General features: G+C 40.4%; 1 protein-coding gene across 10 annotated transcripts in view; it reads left to right on the forward strand.

The window, feature by feature from the left end:
• The window catches only part of plekha7b (pleckstrin homology domain containing A7b), a 472,905-nt gene that overhangs the window by 432,653 nt on the left and 12,473 nt on the right, over positions 1-27,779 (forward strand). For all 10 annotated transcript variants that reach the window (XM_043705777.2, XM_043705778.2, XM_043705780.2 and 7 more), the window contains 3 exons: positions 22,121-22,273; positions 25,531-25,664; positions 26,244-26,386. In XM_043705777.2, the coding sequence (XP_043561712.2) occupies positions 22,121-22,273; positions 25,531-25,664; positions 26,244-26,386 (430 nt within the window). The remainder of the gene's footprint in view (positions 1-22,120; positions 22,274-25,530; positions 25,665-26,243; positions 26,387-27,779) is intronic.

Consider the following 27,779-nt stretch of genomic DNA (forward strand, 5'->3'; position numbering starts at 1 on the left):
ACTAAGCAGGCTGCTTTTTACTAGATGCTCAAGATGCGCCCATTGAGGCAAGTGAAGAGTTAATCCATAATATTCCTGACTTATGCCCTTTTAAATAATGGAAATACATTAGGAGGCTGTTTTTGATCTCCTGTAGCTATAGTGTTTATGTTGGTGGTCAAGTTAAATTTCTCATTAAAGATAAAAGCAAGGATATTAGATGTTAGAAACCTCATTGAATGCTTTAGGAAGTTGCTCATTGCCTGATAATTCTGTGATATAACTGTTACTTACTGCTTGAGAATGTTTGCCATGTCTTGCTGTATGCAAGTATAGATTACTTCATCATCATATAGCAATTGTAAATGAAACTGAACATTTCCACTCTTGGTCTTATTATAAAAGGAATGTCAATGCAATTGAACATGGTTGAGTCTATAACACCACAACAATATTTTAAGGCTCTTTTGTTGCAGTAGTAGTCTCCCTACCTCTCAGTCAGGATGTCCAGGTTCAAGTTCCACCTGCTCCAGAGGTGTATCATTACATCTCTGATCAGTTTGATTAGAAAATATCTGCAGTGCTATCTTGAGGCTGACCACCAATTGCTTTTCACTCGCTCCGACTCTGGACAACACAGAATTTTCTACCTAATTTCCAATCAGTTCACCTTTTAATGCTGCCTTGATGTCAGGGGCAGAAACTTGACCTCACCTGTTGAAGTCCAGCTCTCTTGCCAATGTTGGGCCAAGCCCTGGAGCTGGATAGTGCCGAAAGCAAAACAGAAACTGAGCATTAGGAAGCAAGCTATTGGTGAGTGAGTACCACCTAACTACATTAGAACAACTTGGCACAGGGTGCAACTAGTTCTGGAAAACCCATATGTCGCACCACACCTGAGATTTTTGCGACTAATAGCCTTTTCTGTTCCTCTGTGCTCAGTCTCTTCTTGATATCATGTTGATTAAATCGAGTTGATTGAAAGCTGGCACCTTTGGTGATCTTATACACGTGATAAATAATTGATTGGCTGCTCAATCCCCATGTTTTCGTTCTGTAATAGTGCGCTATCATCAATGTCACTGGCATCAATAGTCAATTTAAATGGCTTTGCACGATTCACTGCTCACTTGGGCCATCTCCTGTGGATTCAGTCTGTAGAAATGTTGGCTTATTGGTGATACATCCCCAATATTAATATCATGTATAGTCACAAAGATGTTTCTCCTGATCTGTTTACACGAATTGTTTCATGATTCAGTAACAGCTTTCATAAGTGACTTGAGTAGTTTTCTGGGAGGTGACATAATATTCCATCTAACTGGTCAAGCATCTATGATTCAGTTTGATTACTTGAGTGAAACTTGAAAGTTTTCAAATTCTGATTTGATCTTGAATCATTCTGATATTTTTATTTTACTCCCTAACTACTTATTTAACATTGGGAAATCTACTTCTTGCCTAACTATTTTCCCTGTCCATCGAATTATTTTAACTCATTAATTTGACAGATTCTCCTTTTTTTCCTCCTATCTGGAATGCTCACTGTATAACTAACATAATTGTGTTTCTTTTTGCTATGATGGGGGTCCATTGAATATCTCTTTTAATGGGTCCCCAGAGATGGCTAATACCTTAACTCAGTTGGAAAAATTCCAAGTATTTGGCCTTTTTATCAGCTCTAATTTTAATTATTGAGCAAATACTTTCAGGCCAACACTGATGCTTTGGTTAATGTTTCTTAGAAATTTGACCGAGGTCACAAGTGTATGTTGGTTTATAAGCTTCATTAATTTATGGGGCCCTCTCACCTCATGCTTATCTGTCAGTTCAAAAGGATTGGAAACTATGGACTTATTAGGGTATCCAAAATGGCAAACAATAATGAAGGGAATTATTTTATTCCAAACATTCCTGATCACAAACTCTAATTTTTTTTTACAATTTTATTCCAACTTTCCAACACTTCTTGAGATGGTGGATGATGAGCTTTAAATTGTTTTATTCTCAAACTCTGAATATTTGGGAAAAATGTGCATCTTTATCTGATGGTGTTTTGTGCGGTAATCCATATCCCTTCTTTTATGAAATGAACTATGTAGTTTTTGCCTGAAATTTCTCAAAGGTACGACTTTGAGGAAATGTGGTTGAAACATTCATGATTATTAAAAGTTACAGTTTCCAACTTGTGCTTTTAGCTAAGATTCCTGTACAATTCACTAAAATTCTGCTAACTTTATTTTTGTTCAAAGCTGGTTTTTCAATTAAAGATGCAAAGTTAATTGAAAATTGGGGTTTACCACTACCTGACGCACATGACTGTCTGACAAAATTAACTGCATTATTATGTAATCATGGCAAATAAAAATGGTGTTTGGCATTTTAGCCTTCATTTCCTCATACCTAAGCGACCTGCCACTGGAATATTGTGGAGATACTAAGATGGAAGCTACTGCTTGATGGACTACTGCTGAGAGACTGATGAAGGGCTTTTGTCCGAAACGTCGTTTTTCCTCCTACTCAGATGCTGCCTGACCTGCTGTGCTTTTCTAGCACCACTCTAATCTTGACTCTAATCTCCAGCATCTGCAGTACCCACCTCCACCTACTGCTAAGAGACTGTCCATTCCACATTGCTTGGTATTTGAGGTGGTCTTCAATTCCAGATTAAAACTTTGCTGTTTTAATAATAAACTGCAGGTATTGGTTCTGTTTAAATCTGGGTTTGATGCAACTCTCAACTCAAGGTCCATCTGTTGCATTTCTGGTAAAGAAGATGGGGCTCAATGTGTCAAGTCTAATGCTCTTTATCATCATCCTTTTTAAGTTTTTGAAAATAGTGTCAGAGAAAAGAGTTTTCTTATCATCTTTGTATGTAATCTTTGTCTAATGTTATGGACTTGAGATCTTGTCACAACATAATCATGAAATAATCTTGTTTCTTTTACTTCCATGGCTGGTCCCACACCATCACTAAGGCCAATATTTTTGAACCAGCCCAGTTGTTACTCAAGAAAAATCTGTTCTTAAGGGATTGTTTGCATTACTCCAACTTATCCACTTATTAAATCACTCTTTAGCCTGACTATATAATCTGACTGGTTTGTGACCCCAATGTTTACTTCCGATTTAATATATTAAAACTTTTTAACTCCTCTGGAAGACACATTATGATCAGTTAAGATCAGTGACAGACTTGCTCTTGTATTTCTCATATCTTTGAAATTTTATTTCCATGATTTTGAAGCAAAATACTCCATGGCCTGGTTGTCTTCAGCAATAATAGAGGAAGAACTTGCTGCTGACCCATCCTTCCCTTCTTATTGGATTCTGAAGGAACACACTCCACCTATACTGCTGCTATCGTTTTAATACGTATTTCCTTTCCTGATGTACACTTTTCTAAGTATTTTCTGAGCAATAAATCTTCATTTAACGTCAAGCAATTAGTTTTCTAATTACCTTATTAGAATTGAAGCATGTTATTTTCTTTGTCACTTTTAGGTCCTAGTCTTTCTCCTTTGTTATTTTGATGTCCTTCTGTTTCCTATAAAACTGAGACCTTGTCCATTCCCTTGTGCTGTTATTTTTTTTCTAATTTCAGTGATTGAAGCCACTGATCTCCCTCCATTTAATTCTAAATACTCTATGCTTCTTCTCATCATGAGATCTTACCTTTGATTTTTACCTTGAAAATGTCCACTAACTCTTCCCGTTTAGCCCTGATCTTCTGACAGATGTGGAATAAAAAGATTCAATTATTTACATGAACAGAAATCTGCATTTCTTTCCGATGAAAAGATTGTCTTGCCCCTTTGAGGCAAAATAATCCTCGGCTGCGAGGCAATTAAGGTTAGAAAACAGATTAGAAATAAGGAGGTGCATGATCAGACATATCTTAGATCTTTCCAGTTTCATTTGTTTCTTAATTTCCTCACTCATGAACAGCAAACTATTTTGCTTATTTTGCTGAAAGTACACACCTGAAGATTTTCCCTTTCAAGATTATTGCAGTTGTACCATGTGTAATTGAGTTATAATCCAAAAGAATGGCCGTTGTGCTTTATTTGTAAATGGTCGTCAGGTATAAAATTTACATCCCTCTCCTCTTATCTTCTGATTTTTCATCTCAAATACAATGGAATTTCCACAGGGAGATTGTAAAAATGTTGCCCAAAATGAACACAGCAAATCTCTTGCAGTAACAAACAAAAAGCAGACACTCAGCAGGTCTGGCAGCATCTGGACAGAGAAAAGAGTTAACGTTTTGACACCAGTGACCCTTGGAATCCTCCAACAATTTTTAGTTTTGTTTGCTTCAGATCACCACTGTCCACACCTCCTTTATTTTAAAGTTCCTGCAATACGCAGTTGGGTTGAAAAGATGAAGTAGCAAAACTCCATCCAACCGCCTACAAATTCATTCATTCAGAGCTGTCAGAAAGGCGTAGTCAAGTTTCTCCATGAATCACTGTTTCAATTCTTGCAGACCATACATTGCTGGTCAATCAGAGGCCAGCAGCTCGTGGGTCCTAAAATCTGCTGGTCAAGGCCTACTCCTCTGGAACCAGCAGTGAGAAGATATGTACTCGTAAGTACTTCTCATGGGGAGGTGGGATCAGAGGCTTTTGACACAAGGTTGGGTCAGGGGAGGGTTGGGGGAGTGACTCCTTCCAGGAAGGATGTTCTCTTCCCTACTCCCATCCATGTTTCTCGTGTTTTCTCTCCACCAGTAAAGTTCACGTTTTGGGTCCAGTGATCCCTCTTCAGAACAGTTCTGAAGTTGAACCACTAAACCTTTAAAAATATACTCTGCTTTCTCCCCACAGACTCTGTCAGATCTGCTGCGTTTTCCCAGCAATTTCTGTTTCCATTCACTGAAATCTGGCCTGCTGTTTTTTTATACATAAATAAGTGCCCTGAAATCCTTTACGTGCACTTGTATTTTTGAAGGAAATTCTTCAAGCATGCAATCTGTGGCAAAATGTGAGATAACCAGACAGCTAGTACCCGAGAGGAGGTGGAAAGGAGTGATGATTTCAAGGTAAGCAGCAAGGCTCTGGGTTACTGATTTGATACGGGTTGTCGAGTCAGGGGTCAACCACCCAAATGCTGTAATTAGGATTGCGTGAAGTAGGCTATCGCAATGGATAAGGTAGGAAAGAGTCTGGGAAATGGTAAGGAGTTAAGAAATATTTGGAAGATTTTAACTGATTTCCTAAAGGTTTATAATTTTGATATTTATCACAGCATTGACTGCTGACTTAGATAAACTTAGACTGTTGCAAGGTGACACTTAGTGGCCAGAACCTGTAACTGCAAACAAAACTTGCATGTGTAAAATATGAATACACCATTTTGCTGTTGCTGTATTAGAAGCAAACATTGCCTGACATTTAACATTGAAAATTCCTATCACAATGCCATCTAATATACATAACAGGAGCAGCAGGTAAATGTTGATACTTTTTAACAATGGGACAGTCAACTACTGTCGATATTTCTACACCCACACTCGCACTAATCCTTCTTTCCCTCCTTAATTAGCTTTCACCACTTGATCTGATATTAAATTTGGTGAGATTCAGTGATGTTCCTATACAATATTCTTAACCATGAGTTAGCCATGGGAAGTGCAGTTTTACAGGGATTTGGTAGGACAGTGGATCTGGGTGGGATGCTCTTCACTGGGTGGGTGTGGACTTGATGGGCTAAATGGCCTGCTTCCACACTAAGGATTATATGATCAAGCCCCAAGTGTCCTGTCAAGTTTGGAACTTTTCCATTTTAAAAAATCATGGAAATTAAATGAGTATAGACCAAATCTATCCATTCATTCACCAACTGCAGAAGATTCTGGATCACTTATCAGAAAGACAGTTAGTTGGAGGCATTTGGAATTTATAGTTAATTGTGGCTTAAAGGGTACCTTTTTGCCACTGTTTAACGGTATACCTAAGTTGGTTAGTATTCAAAACAGTCTCAGCAACCCAATCAGTGGCCCGCATTAATACACAGGCCTTCTTTGCAGACAGACAGAACATGTACATGCAGTGTGCTGTTTCAGCTGGGAGGTGATAGCTATTCATTAGTTGTTTTCTCTTGGCAATGCTTGTCTAAACAAGTTAACCTGACTAAGATGTAAGAAAAGTTTGGCAGTTAACAGTTTATCACTATTAATTGCTACATTCTTTATTGGCAAAGCTTCTACTGATCAGAGTCCACTTGCCAACCAATCAGCACACTCATCCCAATAAATGTTGTCTTTGCCCTTGAATTGGTACTCTTGTAAAGTGTCTTGATGAATACAAGATGAAAAGGGAGTCCTTTCTCAACAATACTTGAGTTCAACCAAATAACTGTAACAACAATAACTCAATTCTTTTAGTTACTCTAGACCAATGTTTCATCTCATAAAGTCAGTACTACAAACCACTCTCCCTTGGTTGAAATGTTCAGTATTTGGCTTGCTTATCTACTCATTGTTTCAAGGCTGTTTGTGGTGCTCAAAGGTCCCCTGAAACTCCCTGAACACTTACATAGTTTAACATCCGACTCATCCTTCAACCAAAATAGCCTTTCCTTGATTAGTTTCAGAAATTGCCTTAACTTACATTTGTTAAACCAAGTCAAAATGACTCAAACCACTTGGTTCATTCAGTGAATCCCTTGTAGCAACAAACAAAATCAAGTTCTTAATCTCAGACATGAAGATATTCATGACAGTATGTGCTGATTGTTGTTCTGAGTTTTTGACCATGCCATTTTGAAGTTCTTTGTCATTTGTTGATGTGATGAAGGCTTCAACTGTGTTGTCAACATCCTGGGAGTTACCATTGATGAGAATTAGATTTGACCACTAAATACTGTGGCTTTGAGAGCAGGTGAGAGGCTAGGAGTCCTGCACTGAGTACTCCCCTCCCAATTCCTCAGAGCCTGTTTATCATCTACAAGAGACAACTCAGGATTGTCATACTCCCCACTTAGCTGGAGGCATGCAGCTCCACTAGGGATGGGTAATATATGCTGGCATAACCAGCAATGTCCATGTCTCATTACATTTTTTAAAAATTCCAGAATTCTCCCATGAATCTGGAACCTTGATCCAGTTGGATCACCATCAATGGTCCATCTTAAGCGAAGAACTGTGTTAACTTCTTGATGACATTTGGGCAGTACCTCTATCTACTGAACCACTATCCTCTCCTTGTCCTTGGGTTTGTGAGGAGATCTCCACTTCCTTATCAGAATTCCATTTCTCAGTATATGCAGTAGCATTCTCGAATATCCTTAGCTTCAGTTTCCGATTGAGTCAGTTGGAGTTACCTTACCTCTGGATTGCTGTTCCTCAATCAGAGAAGTCTTATTGAACATTTCCTTTGGATTGTCCACATCCCCAAAGTAAGTTTGTGATAATTAAGTATCTAACAATGAATTTTTCTTACAACAATACAAATGAAGAAAAAGTTCCTGAAACCATTCCCTATATCTGCTGTATCTCCTTGACATCACTTGTCTTCATTAGTATTACAAAGGCTACAACTGTCACACTGTCAAATAGAAATTAGGAATTCCTATGAATTATTTTTGTTTATAGGTGAACCAAGACAAGTGCCTACAGTTACCTTGCAAATAATAGGTCACTCTCTCTAGGTGCACCCAATGTAAAGGTATGGGTATATATTCCCTGCTAATACCATTTATAAAATTTTGGTATTAATGTCACTCTCTGCCTTTCCTCAGCAAAATAATTTGAGTGCTTCCTGTATGTAACCCTATGACTACTGGTCAATGAGACAATAGGTTGCTTGCTTGCATCATTTGAGGAAAAAAGCTGCAATTCCTTCCTGACAATTCCCTCCAACTGTCAGTTACCGCATTTACTTCCTCTGCATGCTCAGCAGTGGTTATACTTCATCTTACGGCTGCAGTCAAACTACCCCCTCTCCCACAGCAACTCCCAGGTCATTTCCTCTGCCCTGAAGCTCTTACTCTATGCTACTTTCACCCCCACCCTCCTCTAGCTTATCTCTCCACGCTTCAGGCTCTCTGCCTTTATTCCTGATGAAGGGCTTTTGCCCGAAACGTCGATTTTGCTGCTCGTCGGATGCTGCCTGAACTGCTGTGCTCTGCCAGCACCACTGATCCAGATACCACTTGATCTGTTGTACTCTCAATTGTCCAGGCTCTTTTCTCTGCATTATTACATGATTCTCTGATAAATGATAAATGCTATGGATTTGCTTTACAATTTCCAGCAATCTGCACTACAATCTCCCATCGTGTGCCAATGGAAATATAAGTCCCTAGACATCACTTCTACCCTTGGCAACTCACTTTCTAGCCTGAGGAGTTTCTGAGGCATTCCCAATTGTTCCTGGTTACTTGCCTCCTTTCACTTTCCCACTATCTATTCCTTGGCTTTTAGGGATGTCGAAGAAGGTTTTAGGTTTTATGGACCAGCTTTACAATTGTCAGCCCTTTCCGCTGCCAGTCTTGGTGGTGCAACATTCTGATTTTTGGTGAGTGTGTGTACACTAATGGATGGAATGACTTTTTAATTTTCCAAGAGAATTAGTTCCCTTAGAATCTGATATGTAGCCTCACTTTTTAATGCCAACATCCAAAGATCAGACTTACTTGCCTTTAGGTCGAAAAGTCTACTCAGGCTTCTTTCAGTTATTTCAAAATTTCCACCTGGCATGCCTCAGGAATTAACTTGTGCCTTTTCTCTGCCTCAAAGTCAGTGGAAACTTCCTCAGAAAGCGAAGCATTTACTTGATGAACTGTTCCTGTCAGCCTGATTTGCATTAGCAATATCCAGTTTCTTTTGGCCACCTCACTAAGGCTTTTTCAGTTCTTTTGATATGATGGATAAGCAGCCTCCCTTTATTAACTTTAGGGAGGGCTTGCACCAATTTTAACAGCTTCCCGCTGAGTCTTGGCTTAGACATCTGTTCCTTGACAATATGTTCATCAGAGTTAGAGGCCACCTTAGTTCCAACATTTTAAGTTTCCTTTATCCATTTCTCTTTTCTGAAATGCTATTTTCCTTTCACTTCCCTCCCTGTGAAGTGCTTTTCTCTTAAGGTCAAGTTTTGAAAAAAATTACAATTCCCTTTTCTGCTTTTTTGTTTCTTGATTTTAAAGCTGCTTAATCTGCAACTGAATTTTCACTAACACAGTTGTCTTGTCATTTGGTTTATACTGCTGTTCTTACAACTTCAAATATGCTATTTCCTCAGTTGCATCAGCTTTCCTAGCCCCTACTTTTAATTCTAGCTCTAACTTCCTAGCCAATTCAATTAGTCAAAATCTTGGTTATTCTTTGCAAATCATTTAGGGATAATTCTTCTCTCTCCAGAAAGGTCATAACTGTCAAATCCATTTTGTTAAAATAATGCACAAAAAAACTTGGTGTTCTTCCTTTTGCCTTTTCCAAGTTTTGGTTCTCTGCTTTAAGATAAATGATGTCCACCTTTCATGTCCCACTGCGATTCCCCCACTTGTGTGTCATCACCAACATTGGAGCAGGGCACTTTTGCTCTGGTCCTACTACTCCACAGGGCTCAACATAAAGCAATACTATGTCCAGTTACCAAGATGAGTAATTTAATACTTTCTCACGAGGAATTTTTTAAAAATTATTGATAAGGATTCTTAATATATACTATTGAGTTCATTATCAAAACAAAAGTTATTTGATAAGTATGCAATAATTGGTTAACATACACTGTCAATAATATGGAAGAATAAATGTCCCTAAATGTTCCACAAGCACACAAACATTCTCTTCAAGAAAAAAATTAAAGATAAACAAATTTCTCTGCAGCTATTGGCATTCTACAGAAAAAGAGAATCCTGTTGGCTAATGGTTTATTTTTAAGGCAATGGGATAAAGTGTCGGATGTTCCAGTATTTGTTCCTCTGATGTTGTGGCATGTATGGCCAATTCACTAATCATGCACAGTTATCTCAAGAATTTTGCAGAAACCGCTTGCTCAGTATGATGTAGAGGATTTTCTTTTCAGCCATGGGAGCAATTAGCTGGACAGTTGGTTCTTCAGCAGATTTTCTTCCAATTCTGCTAATCCTTGGCTGGTTTTCCTCCAGCTCAGCTTGATAAAATGAGAACCAGGTGCTGTTTGAAACACACTCAACAGACCGAGAACAAAGCCAGAAATTATCATCGGTCATGTGATTTCTAGGAAGTCTCGTTTAAAAAGTTCCAATGAGAAATAAACGACTCGCGATATATTCACAGCATCTGAAACTAATTCCTGTTTCCTCAATCCTAAAAGCCTAAGTTTTCCAAGGAATACTAAATAGAAAGCATCACTGTAACAAAAATTAAGTGAAGGTCAGAAAGTCGTGATTGCATGATGTGAAGGTTGGAATTTGATAACCTGGTTTTCTAGCATGAAGGATATTCTGATGGAGGTTAGCATTGTCTCAGTTGGAATAGGGCACTGCAACATGGTAAAGATTTAAAATATAAGGTAGTGTATGTCGAATGGTACATTTAGAGGTTGACAGAACATGAACTGAGTCTTCAACTCAACCCACTATTTTAACAAGATGTAGTATTGTTGGTGGATGCTGCAGTCTGTGTCATACTTGGCTCTCCTACTTATAAAAACCATAACAAAATTTTAATCTATTTCTGAATATAATACCAAGGATTATTAAAACTATATTGCAAGATCACATCAAATGCCATTTCTGCAGATGTAACAATATTCCAGATAACTAGTGTGAATTAGAAGATCATTTGTAGAAGGGATGGAGCGAGTTGAATCTCATGAGGGCCTGAGGAATATAGGCTATAACGAGAAATGTGGTAAACTGGCTGTCTGGACATTGAGCAACTTGGAGTATCTTGTAATATATTCTGGGTGTTGAGGTGCAACTCTTACTGGGGAATGCTATATGGCTTCCTGTCCTGTAAATGCCACAAATTCATGATGTGCCAGTCTGAGTGGGTATCTGCCAATTTTTGCTAACAGCTGGCTCCAAAGGCATTCAGTTTGCTCAGCTTAAAACAGCACCTACAAGCATGACCGTGGCTGTTAGCTACATGCATCTCTCATCCTCAGACAATTGGTACCTGACAATTGTTAACCCCTCAGTAGTGCCTCATGCCACTTGCAGGATGCTTATGAAGCAGAGACCTGCAATTCAGGGTGCACCAGCAACTAGCATTGAAAAACTGCTGCAAGAATACTTTGTGCGGAGGGACAAGCATCCATCTCAGTGTTTCTCAGGGTTGCTGCCTTGCTCTCTCAGCACTCACTCACTTAACACTGACCTGCATCCTTGTGGTATCACTATCTTGCGTTGCATAATAGCACTGTCAAACATAGCTTGCCTTGCTGGTCAACAATCCTCAAAGGGACATACATGTATGACAGTGTGCTTGTCAATCTCACCTGCACCACATGCCAGTAGGTTGCATGGCAAAGATATTTCACGTGCAACAAGCAAACAGCAATGTCTGTCAGTCTTAGAGGAGTAGCCCTCACCTAAGTTCATGGAGGCATCCGTCACTCCCAGCGCAGTAAGTAAAGAGAATGGGAAGGATAGTTGTATTTAAAAGCGGGGATACAGTAAGACATGGATGGGAACATGGCAATGCAGGAGGAGAATTCATCCATGGTCAGGAGCAGCCTGGCTTCAAGAGGGCAACAAGATAACACCATGCCTTGCATGGTCAACCTGTATGCCAGAGGCTGGGGAGGAAAGTTAGGTGGATGTATGGTTTGGCTGGGAACATGAGGCACAAAGTCTGTGGGATTCATGAGATGGGTTATCGGGAAGGCTGAAAATTGAAACTATGCAATAAGAAAGAAAACTGGTGTGACCACACCTGGAGACTCCTGCACTCTACAGGACTCAGACTTGCAGTGTCCCTAATTGTTAACAGATCGAAAGCATTAATTGCTTGTGTGCTATACACTACCTTGCCCCAGACATTGCTTCATTCACAGCAATATGTCTGCACACAGGCACCAGGGCAAGAATGGGGATGTTTGAGTATGTGGTGGGGGTGGGGACAAAAGTGCCAACAAATCCAATTGCCCTCTAAATGCTTGTTCATCTTACTTCCAAATGTTAAAGTAAACTTTTGACACAGGCATCAATCCATAGTACATTCTGTACAGACATGAAATTAGGCAGTTTACTGGCACAGTTACATTCAGGGCTAAACTGAGACTGAAACACAGTTTGTGTAGTGCACAAACCAATTAAATCTATCCAAAGATGATACTTTTATATACAGTGGGCTCTCATCTGTTCCACCAGAAAGCCTTCAAAGGTTATTTCTATGTGTTGTCCCAGGTACTGCAGTTAGAGTGGACAGAGCCTGCTTGGCAATGAATAAATTGGCCTTGAAGGGTTGGTCAGGTAACCCAGGGACCTTTTGTGTCTGGACACCCCAGACATGCTGAGGTCTTACAAGAGGCAAGTGGTCCTTCCTCGGCTTGAACTTCGAGGTGGGTTCACCTCTGGACCACCCTTGATTGCCCAGAGGGCTTTTCAAGAGTCAATCCTATTGCTGTGGATCTGGAATCACATGTAGGCCAGACTAGTTAAAGAGGACAGGTTTCCTTCCCCAAAGGACATTGGTGAACCAGGTGAATTTTTCTGACAAATCAGCAGTGCATTCATGGGTATCATTAGACGCTTAATTCCAGATGTTTGTTGAATTCAAATTCTGCCATCTGCCATGGTGGAATTTGAACCTGGGTCTGCAGGACATATCCAAGGTCTCTGGATTAGTAGACCAGTAATAATAGACTAAGCCATTGCCACCCAAGTATTGGGCACCGTTCCAGATCCCTTCTCCTGGAATGATGGAAAGGAAAAAATTGAGTGAGATGAAAGTAGGTTATACAGCTGTTAGTGTTGGTGGGGCAAAGGTGATTAGGTACCCGACGCTAGTGAGTAGGCGGTATAGAGGCCATGCAGAGATAATGTGGAAATTTGGGAGAAAACAAGAGTGAGGGAGGGAAGATATTGAAATCAATGATGAGGGTGATAGAGCATGACTCTCGATGGGAGGTGATGCAGCAGCAGAAAACAATAGTGTCACTGAGAGGTAATAGAGAGGAGAATATGGCACTTACCTTGATGGACCAGACAAACTCATTCTCCTCCTTGCTGCACTATTCACCATTCTTCTGGACTGCATTAACCAGATGGCATCCTCTCATCAAGTTAGCAGACTAGTGGCATGGACTCCTCTGGTCTTCTTTGCAGAGGTCACCTCTTCTGCACTACCCCATCCACCAGAAGTCGAGAATCACAGTGCTATTTTCCTCTTCTCCGATATCTACTGAGCGAATATCTGTCACTGAGGATGTCAGCTTTGGAGTGTCAGTGCTTGCCCAGATGCATGATCACCTTTTAAACATGGCCTGGGCTTGAGGGATTATGCTGTGTTGGCAGAGACTCTGGGAATGGCACATGGTACAATCAGGTTAGAATTGAGTGAAAAACCTGCCAAGAGGGGTGAGATAAATAACTTGAGGCAAGATTGATAAGAGGTGAGAGATCATTGAGAAACTCTGTCATTCACATCACAAAACTGACATTTAACTGGCAATGTAGGATTTAATCCATAGTCACTACATGGAATAAACAGACGCAGATTACTTAGACCTTAAACAAGTTTTCCTTTTCAAACTATATATACCATTACAGGATATGAAAACTGGAGTAAAATTTCTGAGCCATTTCATTGACTCGTAATTGCCAAACATAAGACTTATGTCATTTTTGGACTTGTTCTACATTTTGCTGCCCAAGTTTCTTAAGCTTATTCTGGATAGTTTTTTGAATTTGTTAATATGGCTTATATCTGTTGTGGGCAGATGCTTCATCTGAGACCTTCAGTCGAAGTGGGAGCAAATTCTCTGCTCACAAATTTTGTGCCATGGATGATAACGAGGAATGAAAAAGGAATCGTGCATTGAATAGGGAACATGTTTAACTGGATTTTCAATGTGTTGTAAAGAGTTGAACAAATTCAGAGCACACAACAAAGACTGGATTCAAGAAGGTGTTGTGGGAGTGTCCTGCATCTCCTGCACCAGAAATATTATCTTGTTGATCAACAACAGCTTTCATTTATACAGCACGTAGTAATATTGTACACTTGAACATCATAACATTTAAATGCATTTTATGGAGCCTAAACATGAAAAATTAATACAAAATCAAAAAAAGAAATATTCAAACAGATTCGGACATTCGGACATACTTGCTAAATGAGGGTGTTTTAAGGAGCATTCTCTGGAGGGCAAGAGACTGAGAAAGGTTTCCAGAAGAAATTCCAGAGATTAGCATAGAGGGGACTTTGTTTTAAAGCTTATCTTTAAAATAATCATGAAAAATCTTTCTAATATTACATTATCTTTTTAAAGGATCACTTTTTAACTGTTATCTACAATGTTGGTTTATAAACCACAAAGTCGATTCTGTTGTCAGGTATCATATCTCCCTTCTGCTCCCCTGTTGAGCTTTGCAGCATCTGAACAACACAGGCTACAAACACTGACCTGAACATAACAGCATTCCTGCCAGGGTTTGTACGGACGCTTCTCTGGGAAAGCAGACTGAGTTAAGCACAAGTACCAATTGAAAAGCAAGATGTGGAGTGGTTTGCGACATCTGCTGATATTGTTGTTAAATGCTGTTTCTGCCTGTCCGTTTTCTGGGAATATTTCAGCAACATTATCTTTTCAATCTGGTGTGTTCACAAACCAAGGTGAAACGGCAGCATTCAAACACACTGAACCACCATTTTCACAAATACTTGGCACAGCCATTCTTGCAAAATGTTGTCTCCTCTCCATAGTTTTACATTAGGGAATGCACTATTCTAAAGCATTTAGATTATTGATTTTATGTTGAAAATCTTGACAACCTTGTAAGGAGTTTGTCTCTTCTGGTAAATGCTGTTGAAGATGTAGGAAATAATATTTCATAAGATATACTTCAAAGTGCTGACTTTTTCTGGCTTACTGATCACTTAATGTCTCTTAGACTGTGCCCACTCACCCGTGTTAACATCTTTCATCTCATTGAAAGTTTTATTTCCAAAGCTTTTTTCAAGTCCATAAGCAATTGAGAAATTAAAAATCAGCCACTTGCCCTCTTTATTCTTGTAGATTTCTTCATATTCTCTGAATGATAGGCAACATAAATGAGAAGCCAAATTAATATGACCACAAAATGCAAGTCAAAATCCTGAAGTCAAAGCCAGCAGGAATATAACTTAATCATGGCTAAATCATGGATCTTTATACAATGCAGCTTTTATTTGTTAGTTTGTTAAACTAAAAGAAGAACAAAAAGTGCTAGAGAAGTTCAGAGCAGTGTTAATAGTTTTGGACAATGACCTTTCATCAGAATTGACGAAAGATAAAAATGCAAAGACTTTTTAAAACCAGAGTTGTTGGAGTGGGGTAGGAAGAACCAAGGACTAGGTTTGTAATGTGGTAAAAGCTCTGAGAAAGTTAAATAATATTTTAAAAACAAAATCTCTTAGACCCCGCTCTGTACAATGTCTGAGGCCCCAAACATACTTGCCCAGTGAAGCAATGATTGACTTGTTCTCCTTTCAATTCAGAATACTGTATTCACTGCTTATTATGTGGTTGCTTGTACATTGAGGGGACCAAACACAAACTGGGTACTCACTTTGCAGAATATCCCATTCAGTCCACAAGCATAATGATTTGCTTGCCATCTGAATCCTCCACAATTGTCCCACATGCTGACCTTATTGTCTGTGGCCTGTAGCAATGCTCCAGTGAAGCTCAATGTACGGTCAAGAAACTGCACCCTGTCTTTTAACTTGGTATTCCTTGGGCACTTTTGTTTCTTCACTGTAGAGTAATACAGTACCCTTCATTCCAACCAATTTATGTCAACCATAATCCCAAACTAAAGTCCCACCTGCCTGCGCTTGGCCCACATCCCTCCAAACATTTCTTCTCCGTGTACTTATCCAAATGTCTTTTAAACATTGTAACTGTACCCACATCCACCTTTTCCTCCATAGCAACTGTAATCTTTTAGTGTTAAGTCTTCCCTGACTCCACCCTATCACAGATCTTTGGTCTTGCTGGCTCCTTCTGATACCACTGGTTTAAAAATTCTTACACCTCTATTTCTCTTCAGTTCTGATGAAAGCTAACCAACCTGTTTCTGTTCACATCCTGGAAAAGCGCAGCAGGTCAGGCAGCATCCAGGGAACAGGAGAATCGACGTTTCGGGCATAAGCCCTTCTTCAGGAATGAGGAAAGTTTGTTCAGCAGGCTAAGATAAAAGGTCGGGAGGAGGGACTTGGGGTAGGGGCGTCGGAAATGTGATAGGTGGAAAGAGGTCAAGGTGAGGGTGATAGGTCAGACTGGGGTGGGGGCGGCGAGGTCGGGAAGAAGATTGCAGGTTAGGAAGGCGGTGCTGAATTCGATGGATTTGACTGAGACAGGGTGGGGGGAGGGGAAATGAGGAAACTGGTGAAATCCAAGTTCATCCCTTGTGGTTGGAGGGTTCCTAGGCGGAAGATGAGGCGTTCTTCCTCCAACCGTCGTTTTGTTGTGGTCTGACAATGGAGGAGTCCAAAGACCTGCATATCCTTGGTGGAGTGGGAAGGGGAATTGAAATGTTGAGCTACAGGGTGGTTGGGTTGGTTGGTCCGGGTGTCCCAGAGGTGTTCTCTGAAACGCTCCGCAAGTAGCCGGCCTGTCTCCCCAATATAGAGGAGGCCACATCGGGTGCAGAGGATGCAATAGATGATGTGTGTGGAGGTGCAGGTGAATCTGTGGCGGATATGGAAGTTTCCTTTGGGGCCTTGGAGGGAGGTGAGGGGGGAGGTGTGGGCGCAAGTCTTGCACCTCCTGCGGGGCCATGGGCACCCGCATGGGTCCCAGCTATGCCTGCCTCTTCGTAGGATATGTGGAACAATCCATCTTCCGCAACTACACTGGCCCCACCCCCCACCTTTTCCTCCGCTACATCGATGACTGTATCGGCGCCGCCTCGTGCTCTCACGAGGAGGCTGAACAGTTCATCCACTTCACCAACACCTTCCACCCCGACCTCACATTCACCTGGACAGTCTCAGATTCCTCCCTCCCCTTCCTCGACCTTTCTATCTCTATCTCAGGCGACCGAATCAACACGGACATCTACTACAAACCGACCGACTCTCACAGCTACCTGGACTACACCTCCTCCCATCCTGCCCCCTGTAAAAACACCATCCCATTCTCCCAATTCCTTCGACTCCGCCGCATCTGCTCCCAGGAGGACCAGTTCCAAAAACGCACAACCCAGGTGGCCTCCTTCTTCAAGGACCGCAATTTCCCCCCCGACGTGGTCGACGATGCCCTCCACCGCATCTCTTCCACTTCCCGCTCCTCCGCCCTTGAGCCCCGCCCCTCCAACCGCCACCAGGACAGAACCCCACTGGTCCTCACCTACCACCCCACCAATCTCCATGTACAGCGCATCATCCGCCGTCATTTCCGCTACCTCCAAACGGACCCCACCACCAAGGATATATTTCCCTCCCCTCCCCTATCAGCATTCCGTAAAGACCACTCCCTCCGTGACTCCCTCGTCAGATCCACACCCCCCACCAACCCAACCTCCACTCCTGGCACCTTCCCCTGCAACCGCAGGAGGTGCAAGACTTGCGCCCACACCTCCCCCCTCACCTCCCTCCAAGGCCCCAAAGGAAACTTCCATATCCGCCACAGATTCACCTGCACCTCCACACACATCATCTATTGCATCCTCTGCACCCGATGTGGCCTCCTCTATATTGGGGAGACAGGCCGCCTACTTGCGGAGCGTTTCAGAGAACACCTCTGGGACACCCGGACCAACCAACCCAACCACCCTGTAGCTCAACATTTCAATTCCCCCTCCCACTCCACCAAGTATATGCAGGTCTTTGGACTCCTCCATCGTCAGACCACAACAAAACGACGGTTGGAGGAAGAACGCCTCATCTTCCGCCTAGGAACCCTCCAACCACAAGGGATGAACTCGGATTTCACCAGTTTCCTCATTTCCCCTCCCCCCACCCTGTCTCAGTCAAATCCATCAAATTCAGCACCGCCTTCCTAACCTGCAATCTTCTTCCCGACCTCTCCGCCCCCACCCCAGTCTGACCTATCACCCTCACCTTGACCTCTTTCCACCTATCACATTTCCGACGCCCCTACCCCAAGTCCCTCCTCCCTACCTTTTATCTTAGCCTGCTGGACAAACTTTCCTCATTCCTGAAGAAGGGCTTATGCCCAAAACGTCGATTCTCCTGTTCCCTGGATGCTGCCTGACCTGCTGCGCTTTTCCAGCAACACATTTCCAGCTCTGATCTCCAGCATCTGCAGACCTCACTTTCTCCTCTGTTCACATCCTGTCTGCTCTACTGAGTTTTCCAGCACTTTGTTTTTATTTCAGATTTTCAGCACTGCATAGTATTTTGCTTTCATTTCCTAAATCGTCATGTTTTCTCAGGTTGTCAGCTTTGTTTGAATGTGTTCAACAACTTGTCTCAAGTTTGTAGATTGCCGTTTGTATTACCTAGATATCTCCTTAAAAAGTTATCCTTTTAATGAAAGGCTATTACAGACCTTGTGTCACCATTAATTGATTTCCAGAAAAATATGCTGATTGTATGGGTGTATGAAATAGGAACAAAAGTAAGCTGTTCACCCCCTCAAGAATTCTCTGCTATTCAATAGGATCACAGATGATCTGTTTGTGTTTTGTATTCCACATTCCAATGAACTCCTGATAGCTTTTGGTTTTATTGCCTAACAAGATCCATTAACTTCTACCTTAAAAATACTTAATGACCACCCACTACCACCTTCTGAAGTTGCAACTTCCAAAATCTCTCTATCTCCTATGAAATGTTTCTCTTTAAGTTTGCCCTAAAAGGGCAATCACACATTTTAAAACAATGCCCACTATTTCTCGACTTGCCCAGAAGAAAAAGCATCCTTTCCACCTTCTGCAGGGTAAGATCAGGAGAAAGTGAGGACTACAGATGCTGGTGATCAGAGTCAGTGTGTGCTACTGGAAAAGCACAGCCAGTCAGGCAGCATCCGAGGAACAGGCGAATTGACATTTCGAACATAAGCTCTTCATCAGGAATTGGGTGTGACTGGGTAAGACCAGTCAGAATCAAGCAAGTTGCCCCTCACTCTTCTAATCGCTGGTGAATTAACCACAGCCTGTCCAATCTATTCTCATAAAATAGCCCACTCATTCGAGATACCAATCGAGTAAACATCTGAACTAGCTCTGGTGTATTTACATCCATCCTTAAATAAGAAATGATGAATCTATTGTCAGAAAAACTCATCTGGTTCACTAATGTACTTTAAGAAAGGAAACTGTCATCCTTACCTGGTCTGGTCTGCATGTGACTCCAGACCCACAGCAATGTGTTGACTCTTAACTGCCCTCTGAGCATTTAGGGTGAGCAATAAATGCAATCTGGCCAGTGGCCCTTATCCGGTGAATACGTTTTTTAAAAAGACCAAAATTGCACAGTTGGAGTTGTGGTATCACCAATGCCCTATATAATTACAGCATAATAATTTCACTTCTTTCTTCAGTTGCTTTCATAATAAAAGATAATGCTCCATTAGCCTCCTTGATTACGTGCTGTACCTGCGTCCTGACATCTTATGACTCTGACACTAGAATACCTAAATTTCTGTACACCTCGGAATTCTGCAGTTATTCTCCATTAATTTAATACTCTGCTGTTTCATTTTATAAACCAAAGTGAGTGTCTTCACATTTTACACATTGTACTCCATCTGCCAGATTATTGTACCTACATCTGTCTGTAATCTCCTTGCATCACCTTCACAATATACTTCCCTACCTATCTTAGTGTTGTCTGCAAATTTAGTTGCTATGCCTTCAAATTGTCAAATCTTGCTAATCAAAGACCCCTTTATGCAAACTGTTAGTTTTCTCCCAGCCAGACAGTCCAGTGTCCATGGTTATATGCTACTTCTGATATCATGAGTTTTTATTTTCTGTGATAATCTTTGATGTGGAACCTGATTAAATGCCTTCTGGAAATCCATGCACAGTATGTTTACAAGCTCCCCTTTATCCACAGTGCATAATAATCCTTCTAAAAACTCCAATATATTGGTTAAATATGATTTCCCTTTGAAACCATGCTGAGTCTTCCTGGTTTTTCTCAAGTGCATAGCTAGCATTTGTTTAATGATTGATTCAACATCACCTTCGCCGCCCCCCCCCACCCCAGTTTTTGTGCGTGTCTCTCTCTCTGTCTCTCTCTGTCTCTCTCTGTCTCTCTCTGTCTCTCTCTGTCTCTCTCTAAATAGAAGAGTCCTATTTGCCCATTTCCAGTCTGATTGAATTTTTAATGAAACTAGGGAGGTTTAGATAATTTACACTGATGGATCTACTACCTCATTAAGGTTTTTTTTTTAAAAACGGTGGTAGGATAAAGTCCATCTGGACCTGGAGACTTGTTGGCATGCAGCTGACAATTTATTGTCCTTCATTTTGTGAGCAATTTAAAAATATACTGATTTAGTTAATTTAAAAATATAATTAAGAATTCCTATTTTTTCTTCCTTCAGGGATTTTCATTTGAATGAATGTAATGATTCAAGTCAAACTGCACCTTCAGAAACATTGGGAAGGTCATCCAAATGATCTTTCAAGTGTGTATTTATACAGCTAGCAATGACATTGTTTAACCATAGAAAGCATTACAATCTAATCTAATCCAATCCTATCTATATACTTTATAGTATTGGTCTTGTTTAGTGGTTTCTTTAAGGATGTTGGTTGACTTTTTCCCCCTCCCTCCTTTTCAGTTTAGGATAGATGTATCCAATCTTCATAGCTGAGATGGATGTGCCAATGAAATAACTGTGATATATTCATATCCAAAGTAACTGCTTCATTTATGTCTGTTGTAAATTATTGACATTATACCTTTCAAGACTGACACCAATACCAATATTTGCCATAAGTATTTATAAAACAGAAGGCTGAATTCACTGGAACCTTTTACTTTTGATCATGATCAAGTTGAATTGTTTTGAGTATTTGCACGCGCACATAGCCAAGTGACATAGTCACAAAGTGCTATTCCTATACAATGCCATGGAAGTTTACAGTGCAGAAGGAAGATGTCCAGTTTATTTGGACTACATGACTTATCAGCTTTAGACTAATCCTAAAGTATTTCCACATTAGAGCTAAGGGAATTGCTGTGGTTCTGTTCGTCGAGCTGGAAGTTTTTGTTGCAAACGTTTCGTCCCCTGTCTAGGTGATATCCTCAGTGCTTGGGAGCCTCCTGTGAAGCGCTTCTGTGGTGTTTCCTCCGGCATTTATAGTGGCCTGTCCCTGCCGCTTCCGGTTGTCAGTTTCAGCTGTCCGCTGTAGTGGCCAGTATATTGGGTCCAGGTCTATGTGTTTGTTGATGGAGTTTGTGGATGAGTGCCATGCTTCTCGGAATTCCCTGGCTGTTCTTTGTTTCGCTTGCCCTGTAATGGTAGTGTTGTCATAGACCTGGACCCAATATCCTGGCCACTACAGCAGACAGCTGAAACTGACAACAGGAAGCGGCAGGGACAGGCCACTATAAATGCCGGAGGAAACACCACAGAAGCGCTTCACAGGAGGCTCCCAAGCACTGAGGATATCACCTAGACAGGGGACGAAACGTTTGCAACAAAAACTTCCAGCTCGGCGAACAGAATCACAGCAACGAGCACCCGAGCTACAAATCTTCTCACAAACTTTGAGCTAAGGGAATTGTTTAAGTGCTGCTAAAAGCTGGGCCTTGTCAGATGAGGAAATCTAATATGTACATACATGGGAACACAGTCAAATTGGTCTGATCTACACTGTATTCCTCTGAAGTAAATGAATGATGCAGAACAGGATTATATATGGGTAGAAATGCTTTTCACTTAGAATCAAAATTAAAGTGCCTCTTTGTTGGAGCAGGCATCTTCACAACCATTTATGCATGTATTTTTAATCCAAAGATGTCAAATAAATGTTACAATGATATGTTAACAGATTGCAATTGTTTGTCTGTCCTTTTTAGTGGAAACGTGAACAAGAGTTTGATTTACAGTTATTGGAAAAAGCTGTGAAAGGAGAACATAACAATCTTCAAGATGGGCTTATAAAGCAGGCAGTACCAGCAGTGGAAGCCGATGTGGAGCCATTAGACTACGATCTGGATCTCAGCAAAGAGGTGATAATATTAGTGTATGACTGCCAATTATCTACTAGTAAAAGAAGAACTTGCGTTTTTAAAGCACCTTGTACAGCCTCAGGACACCCTAAAGCACTACACAGTCAATTAATTACTTTTGAGGTTTAAATACTGCAGCAGTAGAAACCAATTTGCGCACTGCAGGAACCTACAGGGAGGCATTAAACAAATAGAGAGGCATTAAGTCAGTCTGGTTAGTTGGAAGATGTGTCGATTAGTACACTAGAGAGAATAATACCACGGGCTCTCAAAAGCCTTGAGTTAGTTGAAATGGCAAAAGAAAGGTCCCTCTTTACTGCAATGATGCTACACCCACGATTCACTTAGCTTCAAGTCCGACTCCAGACATTTGCAGCTATGACTTCTTGATTTAGAAACATGAGTGCTGCGGCTGAGCCATTGCTGACATCTAATGTAAATTCTTACACTAATCTAAAAGCTTTTTGTTGATTCAACAGGAAGAAGTAGTGCTGACAAAGCTGTAAAGACATGTTGGAATGGTGTATAATTAATGTGATAGGTTATTCCAGTTAGCATATAAAAATACCAGAACCAAACAAACCAACTGATCAGGAATGACCATATTGTATATTGGATTTTCCCAAAGAACAATTGCTCTATGTCATAAATGCTTAATATTGAAGTTGATTGGTTTCAATTAGCATTTGTTTAACTAAGTCAAACACCCTGTTTCCTGATGAGGTGCAATTAAATGTGTCAAGTGTTTGAGGCAATAATAACCTCAAACTGGAAGCTAACTCTCAAAAAAGGGATGGTGTCCTTTCAGATTAAATGCAAGAATTCTTGATAAGGAATCCGACCTCCCATGAACGCTCCCACTTTCTGTTTTAACTGAGACATGGTATGAGGAGGGAAATCAACCTGCTCACAAGCTAATTTAGATATTGAAGCTGCGTGGCTGTGTTCTGAACCTTGTGGAAATGTGACAGCTAATGGAAATAAGATGGACAAAATGCATAAGCTATGTATCTTTATGGCACTGCTTTTAGTCAAGAATGAACAGATCTATTTCCTTCATGCCAAATAAGTCAGTACTCTTAAACCCCACTCCCTTCTACAGCATCCTGATCTCTCTGCTCCCAATCTCTGATTTCCAATAGTATTGTTGAGTATCATTAAAGTCCTGTCCTGACTTCATCTGGCCAACATCTGACCTACATTGTCTCCCCCCAAGATGCTTCCCTACCTCTATGATCCACATCCTGACTCCTCACTCCACTGTGATCCATCTTACTTCAGCCATTCCTGATTTCATAGGCTTTGGTACTCCAGGTTTTCTGTCCAATAGGCCTCCACATTAAATTCAATAGAGCAATTGATAAATCCATTCTTTTAGACTTCTTTATGCCCCAGTCGACCCCCACCTCTGCATAGTACTCCCCTCTAGACTAAAACCTTTGTAGATCCTTCTGTGTTAAAGGCTACTGTACTGATTGAGTCTTTGAGAACTGTTTAGTGCTGGATGTTAAACTGAGTCAACAAACGTATTACCTGAATAATATCACCTAATTTGAGAGAAATCATGTAGCACAGTGGCTCAGTGGTTAGTGCTGCTGCCTCACAGTGCCAGAGGCTCCGGTTCAGTTCCATTCTTGGACAGCTCTTTGGAGGGTCAGTGTGAATTCAATTTACCGAATGTTCTGCTTGCACACTGTAGAAGTTTTATGATTCTGTGTGATTGATACTGACATTTTTGAAAAAAATGTTGTTGGAACTAACTGCTCCAGAAATTAAAGTAAATCTTGAAAACTTGTCAGATGTTTAAGAGTTTGCCATATCGCATAATTCCAGCTGTCCTGATAATGTGATAAATATAACTATTCCCTTGTATTTTCATTAAAATATTCACTGTAGCGCTGATGACTCAGTCATTGTATACAAAAGGTTGACGAGCTGTCATAAAACTCAAAAATGCATGCTTTCACATTACCATAAATAACCTGGCACCTTTTATTCAATGCAGTTAAGTATCCTATATCTTCCCAGCTCCAGTACTAAAGATAATGATCCAAATATTGAAGTTAATGAAAGAATACTTACCAAAGCTTTTCCGTTGCGGCAATGACATGGCTCAAGTAATTGTCTAATAAAACAAAGCACTGCAGATGCTGGAAATCTGAAACAAAAACAAATCGCTGAAGAAACTCTGCAGGTCTTGCAACATCTGCAGAGAGAAAGCAGAGTGAACGTTTCAAGTCCAATACTCTTTCAGAATGGAATTTTTCTTTGTTTCAAGTTCTTATACATTGTTTGAAAGAATTCAGATAACCAATGCATGGTCAAACTATTCAGGCCACTGATGATAATTTGGACTTGTCAAATATAGTTTGGTTGATTTACGAAGTCATTTGGTTTCTACCATTTCCAGAATGATGGTCACTGTAACTATGCGTCATTGTAAACATGAGTGTCCCTAGTCTTTGATTTTACCTTCCCTAATTTTAGCCAAGAAATCAAGATTGAAGAGCCTTGACTATAAATAGCTTTCTTTCCTGCTTTAAAGAATTGTTTAACCTTTCTTCAGAAAAATCTTCATTCATAGAGGACTGAAAGATGAATCCAGGTCAGAATCTAGTCAGTATCACTGTCACCAATTGTAACCGTAAAAATAAATCATGGGATTTGAATCCTCCTCTTTAATTCATATACGCATACATATGTCTTGTTTGGTGTGCTTAGTTGTTAGCTATTTGCATCTGATGATTTACATGAATGCTGTTTATGTGGTACGTTTGTTGTTCACATCCCTGTTTTATTTATCTCTTTTGTGAATCGTTTGTTTATTGAGTTGACTAGTTTCAATGCAGGGTATTGGCATTTTCCCAATTTAGACCCACTGTGTCAGCATCAAACAATTGAGCTGTTGTTTTTGAGAGAAATCATGTAGCATGGTGACTCAGTGGTTAGTGCTGCTGCCTCACAGTGCCAGAGGCTCCAGTTCAGTTCCATTCTTGGACAACTGTCTGAGTGGAGTTTGTACATTCTCCTCAATGAGGAACAGCCGATATATAATATTTGCCACACCAAACTTTATCGACCGTCTGGAACCTACAGGGTGCGAGATCTCTTTCAACCGGGAAAAGGTGGAGACTGTTATTTCATGCAGCTAAGCTAAATTTAAACTCAGGTTTGAAAGGTAATGCCAGCAACCATACAAGTGCACCAGGCTGCCATATCTTGTTGTGTTAATATTTTGATCCCTCATTTCTTTTCAGTTATCAAAGCCAGACATGGTTCTAATTCCAGAACGCTACATAGAGTTGGAGCCTGAGGAACCACTCAGCAATGAGGAATGGGAGGCAAGGAGGCGCAAAGTTCAAAAAATCAAAAACATCCTTTCCAAATTGAGGTACTCTGTTCAAATGTTTCCCTTTTTGTATAATGTGTCTTTTTTAAGTACTTGTGAATCTAAACTGTTAAGACAATATAAACTCAGTACATTTTAATACAGAGTCTTACCAAACAATTTTAAATATTACTAGGATCCAAAATTCCACAACATATTTCTCTCTCCAAACAACAGCTAATCACTGAATTTGAAAGTTGCTGTGTTATTTTATAACTATTTGGGGTAACACAGTAAGTGTAAAACTGTTCTGTTGAATAGGGGCAAATGAACAATGTGCAACAGGAGAATCGAGACTTTAGGAATTTCTGACATTTTAATGTTGTAAAAATTTCCTTATTCATGAAGTCATGTAGATGGAGCTTTTGATTAATGTTTTGTTCAATCTACACCACATATGACCTGTTATAACTCCTCCCCAGATGAGTGCTTTGGATTATATTAGAATAACATGAATAGTAACTTCATTTTGGTTGTCATTAAAGAGGGAGTTACTGCATCTGGAACAACTCTGATGAAGAATTCTGCTATTACTGTCTTCTCTGTCACAGAAAATTAAGTTGTATTTTTGTTCTGCATTAGTTACCAGAATGTGCAACCAGGAGTTAACTACATCAGTGAGAACTCCTCTGATCTCGATTCACAGTTGCAAGAACGGGAACGCATCATCACTATGTCCTATGCATTAGCATCTGAGGCTTCCCAGCGCAGCAAAATAGTAGCAGGTAAATGCCATACTTCTAAGTTTCACACTCAAGTCATACATTTGCATGGAACTTTTTCATGTAAAGTCTGATTTCATATGTGCTAATAATTGAAAGAGTTGCTTTTGGAACATGGTAAAGCCTTTCCTTGCCCTTTTCAAGAGGCAGAAATTAGAAGCCAAGGCATACCAAGATGTCATATGTCCCCTGTGTTTGACAGTCACTCAGTGACATCTATTTATTTGTCATTGTTATCTGACGAGACTGTGCAAATGTCAGAACTTTTTTTCTGAAAGCACGAACAAAGGAGAAATTTTATATTCTTTTGGTTTTTATGAATTATATATTTGTAGTGCAAGATTATGTAAAACAATGTAGTGAAGTTAATTACTATCTTGTCAGTGAGGCCCGAAAGACATTGCAAATATTGTTACTGCCTATCTATGTAGGTACACAATTCTGACTGCGGCTCAGTTATCTTGACTAGAATATTAAAGTTATCCTTGAAGTGTTAATTCTGATTTTTACTTAAAATATATTTTTTATTGTGCATCAGAAAAATGTAGGCAAGTTCTGCTACAAATAGGTGCACCAGAACCTCTTTGAATGAATTGACTTTTTTCTTTATGTAGAAATTGCCTAGCTTTTGAATAGACTTTAACTCCTTGCTAAGAAAGACACCTGTTTGTTTCGGGGAAATGCCAATGTAAATCCATTTTCAAAGCGGTGTTTTAAATAATGGAGTAGGTGTCCTAACACCTCCAGAAATTGGGTCAAAGCCAACCCAATCGGATGAGATGAAATGTCTTTTCTCAACTGGCTGAGTATATCCGACATGAAACCCATGGGCAGTTTCAAACCAGATCCTAATGGAAATTAGCCAAGTCTGTACCAAGTTTAAACAGTTTCCTGATTTCTAGAAATATCTGGAATTCCACTGTGAAACTGTACCGCAAAGCTACACACAGATTTGCTCTGTTTAAGGATGTTGTCCAAGCTCAAGAAGGTGAACATCAGAGAGAAGTTTATTTTATCCTATTTGGTTCATTGCTGGCAGTGACAAGTGCTGGGCTATGGTTCCATGGGCTCAAGTAGTCCTCCAAGCAGCCTTTCTCCATGTGTGGGCTACTTCGGAAGGCAGATGTTTTGACCACACAACCAAGTTTTATTCTTCTGTCAACCACAATCAATGTATATGTACTTTCTAGCAAGTAGCACTGGATAGCAGTGAAGCATGGAAACCCGATTTGCCTCTGCCTCAATCTCGCTCAGGCAGCACTACAACATCTTGCTGCTGTTCCAGCTGAGATCTACAAAAGAGCTCAAACTTAAGTGCCAGAGCAACTGATGTATTTAGCCATTAAATGATCAGGGGAACTAAACAGGAGCTTTATGAGCAACTAGGTTACACATT

This window comes from Chiloscyllium plagiosum, unplaced genomic scaffold, assembly GCF_037043375.1.
Source record: "Chiloscyllium plagiosum isolate Xiang-an unplaced genomic scaffold, Cpla_swu_hap1 HiC_scaffold_18, whole genome shotgun sequence".
Lineage (NCBI taxonomy): Eukaryota > Metazoa > Chordata > Chondrichthyes > Orectolobiformes > Hemiscylliidae > Chiloscyllium > Chiloscyllium plagiosum.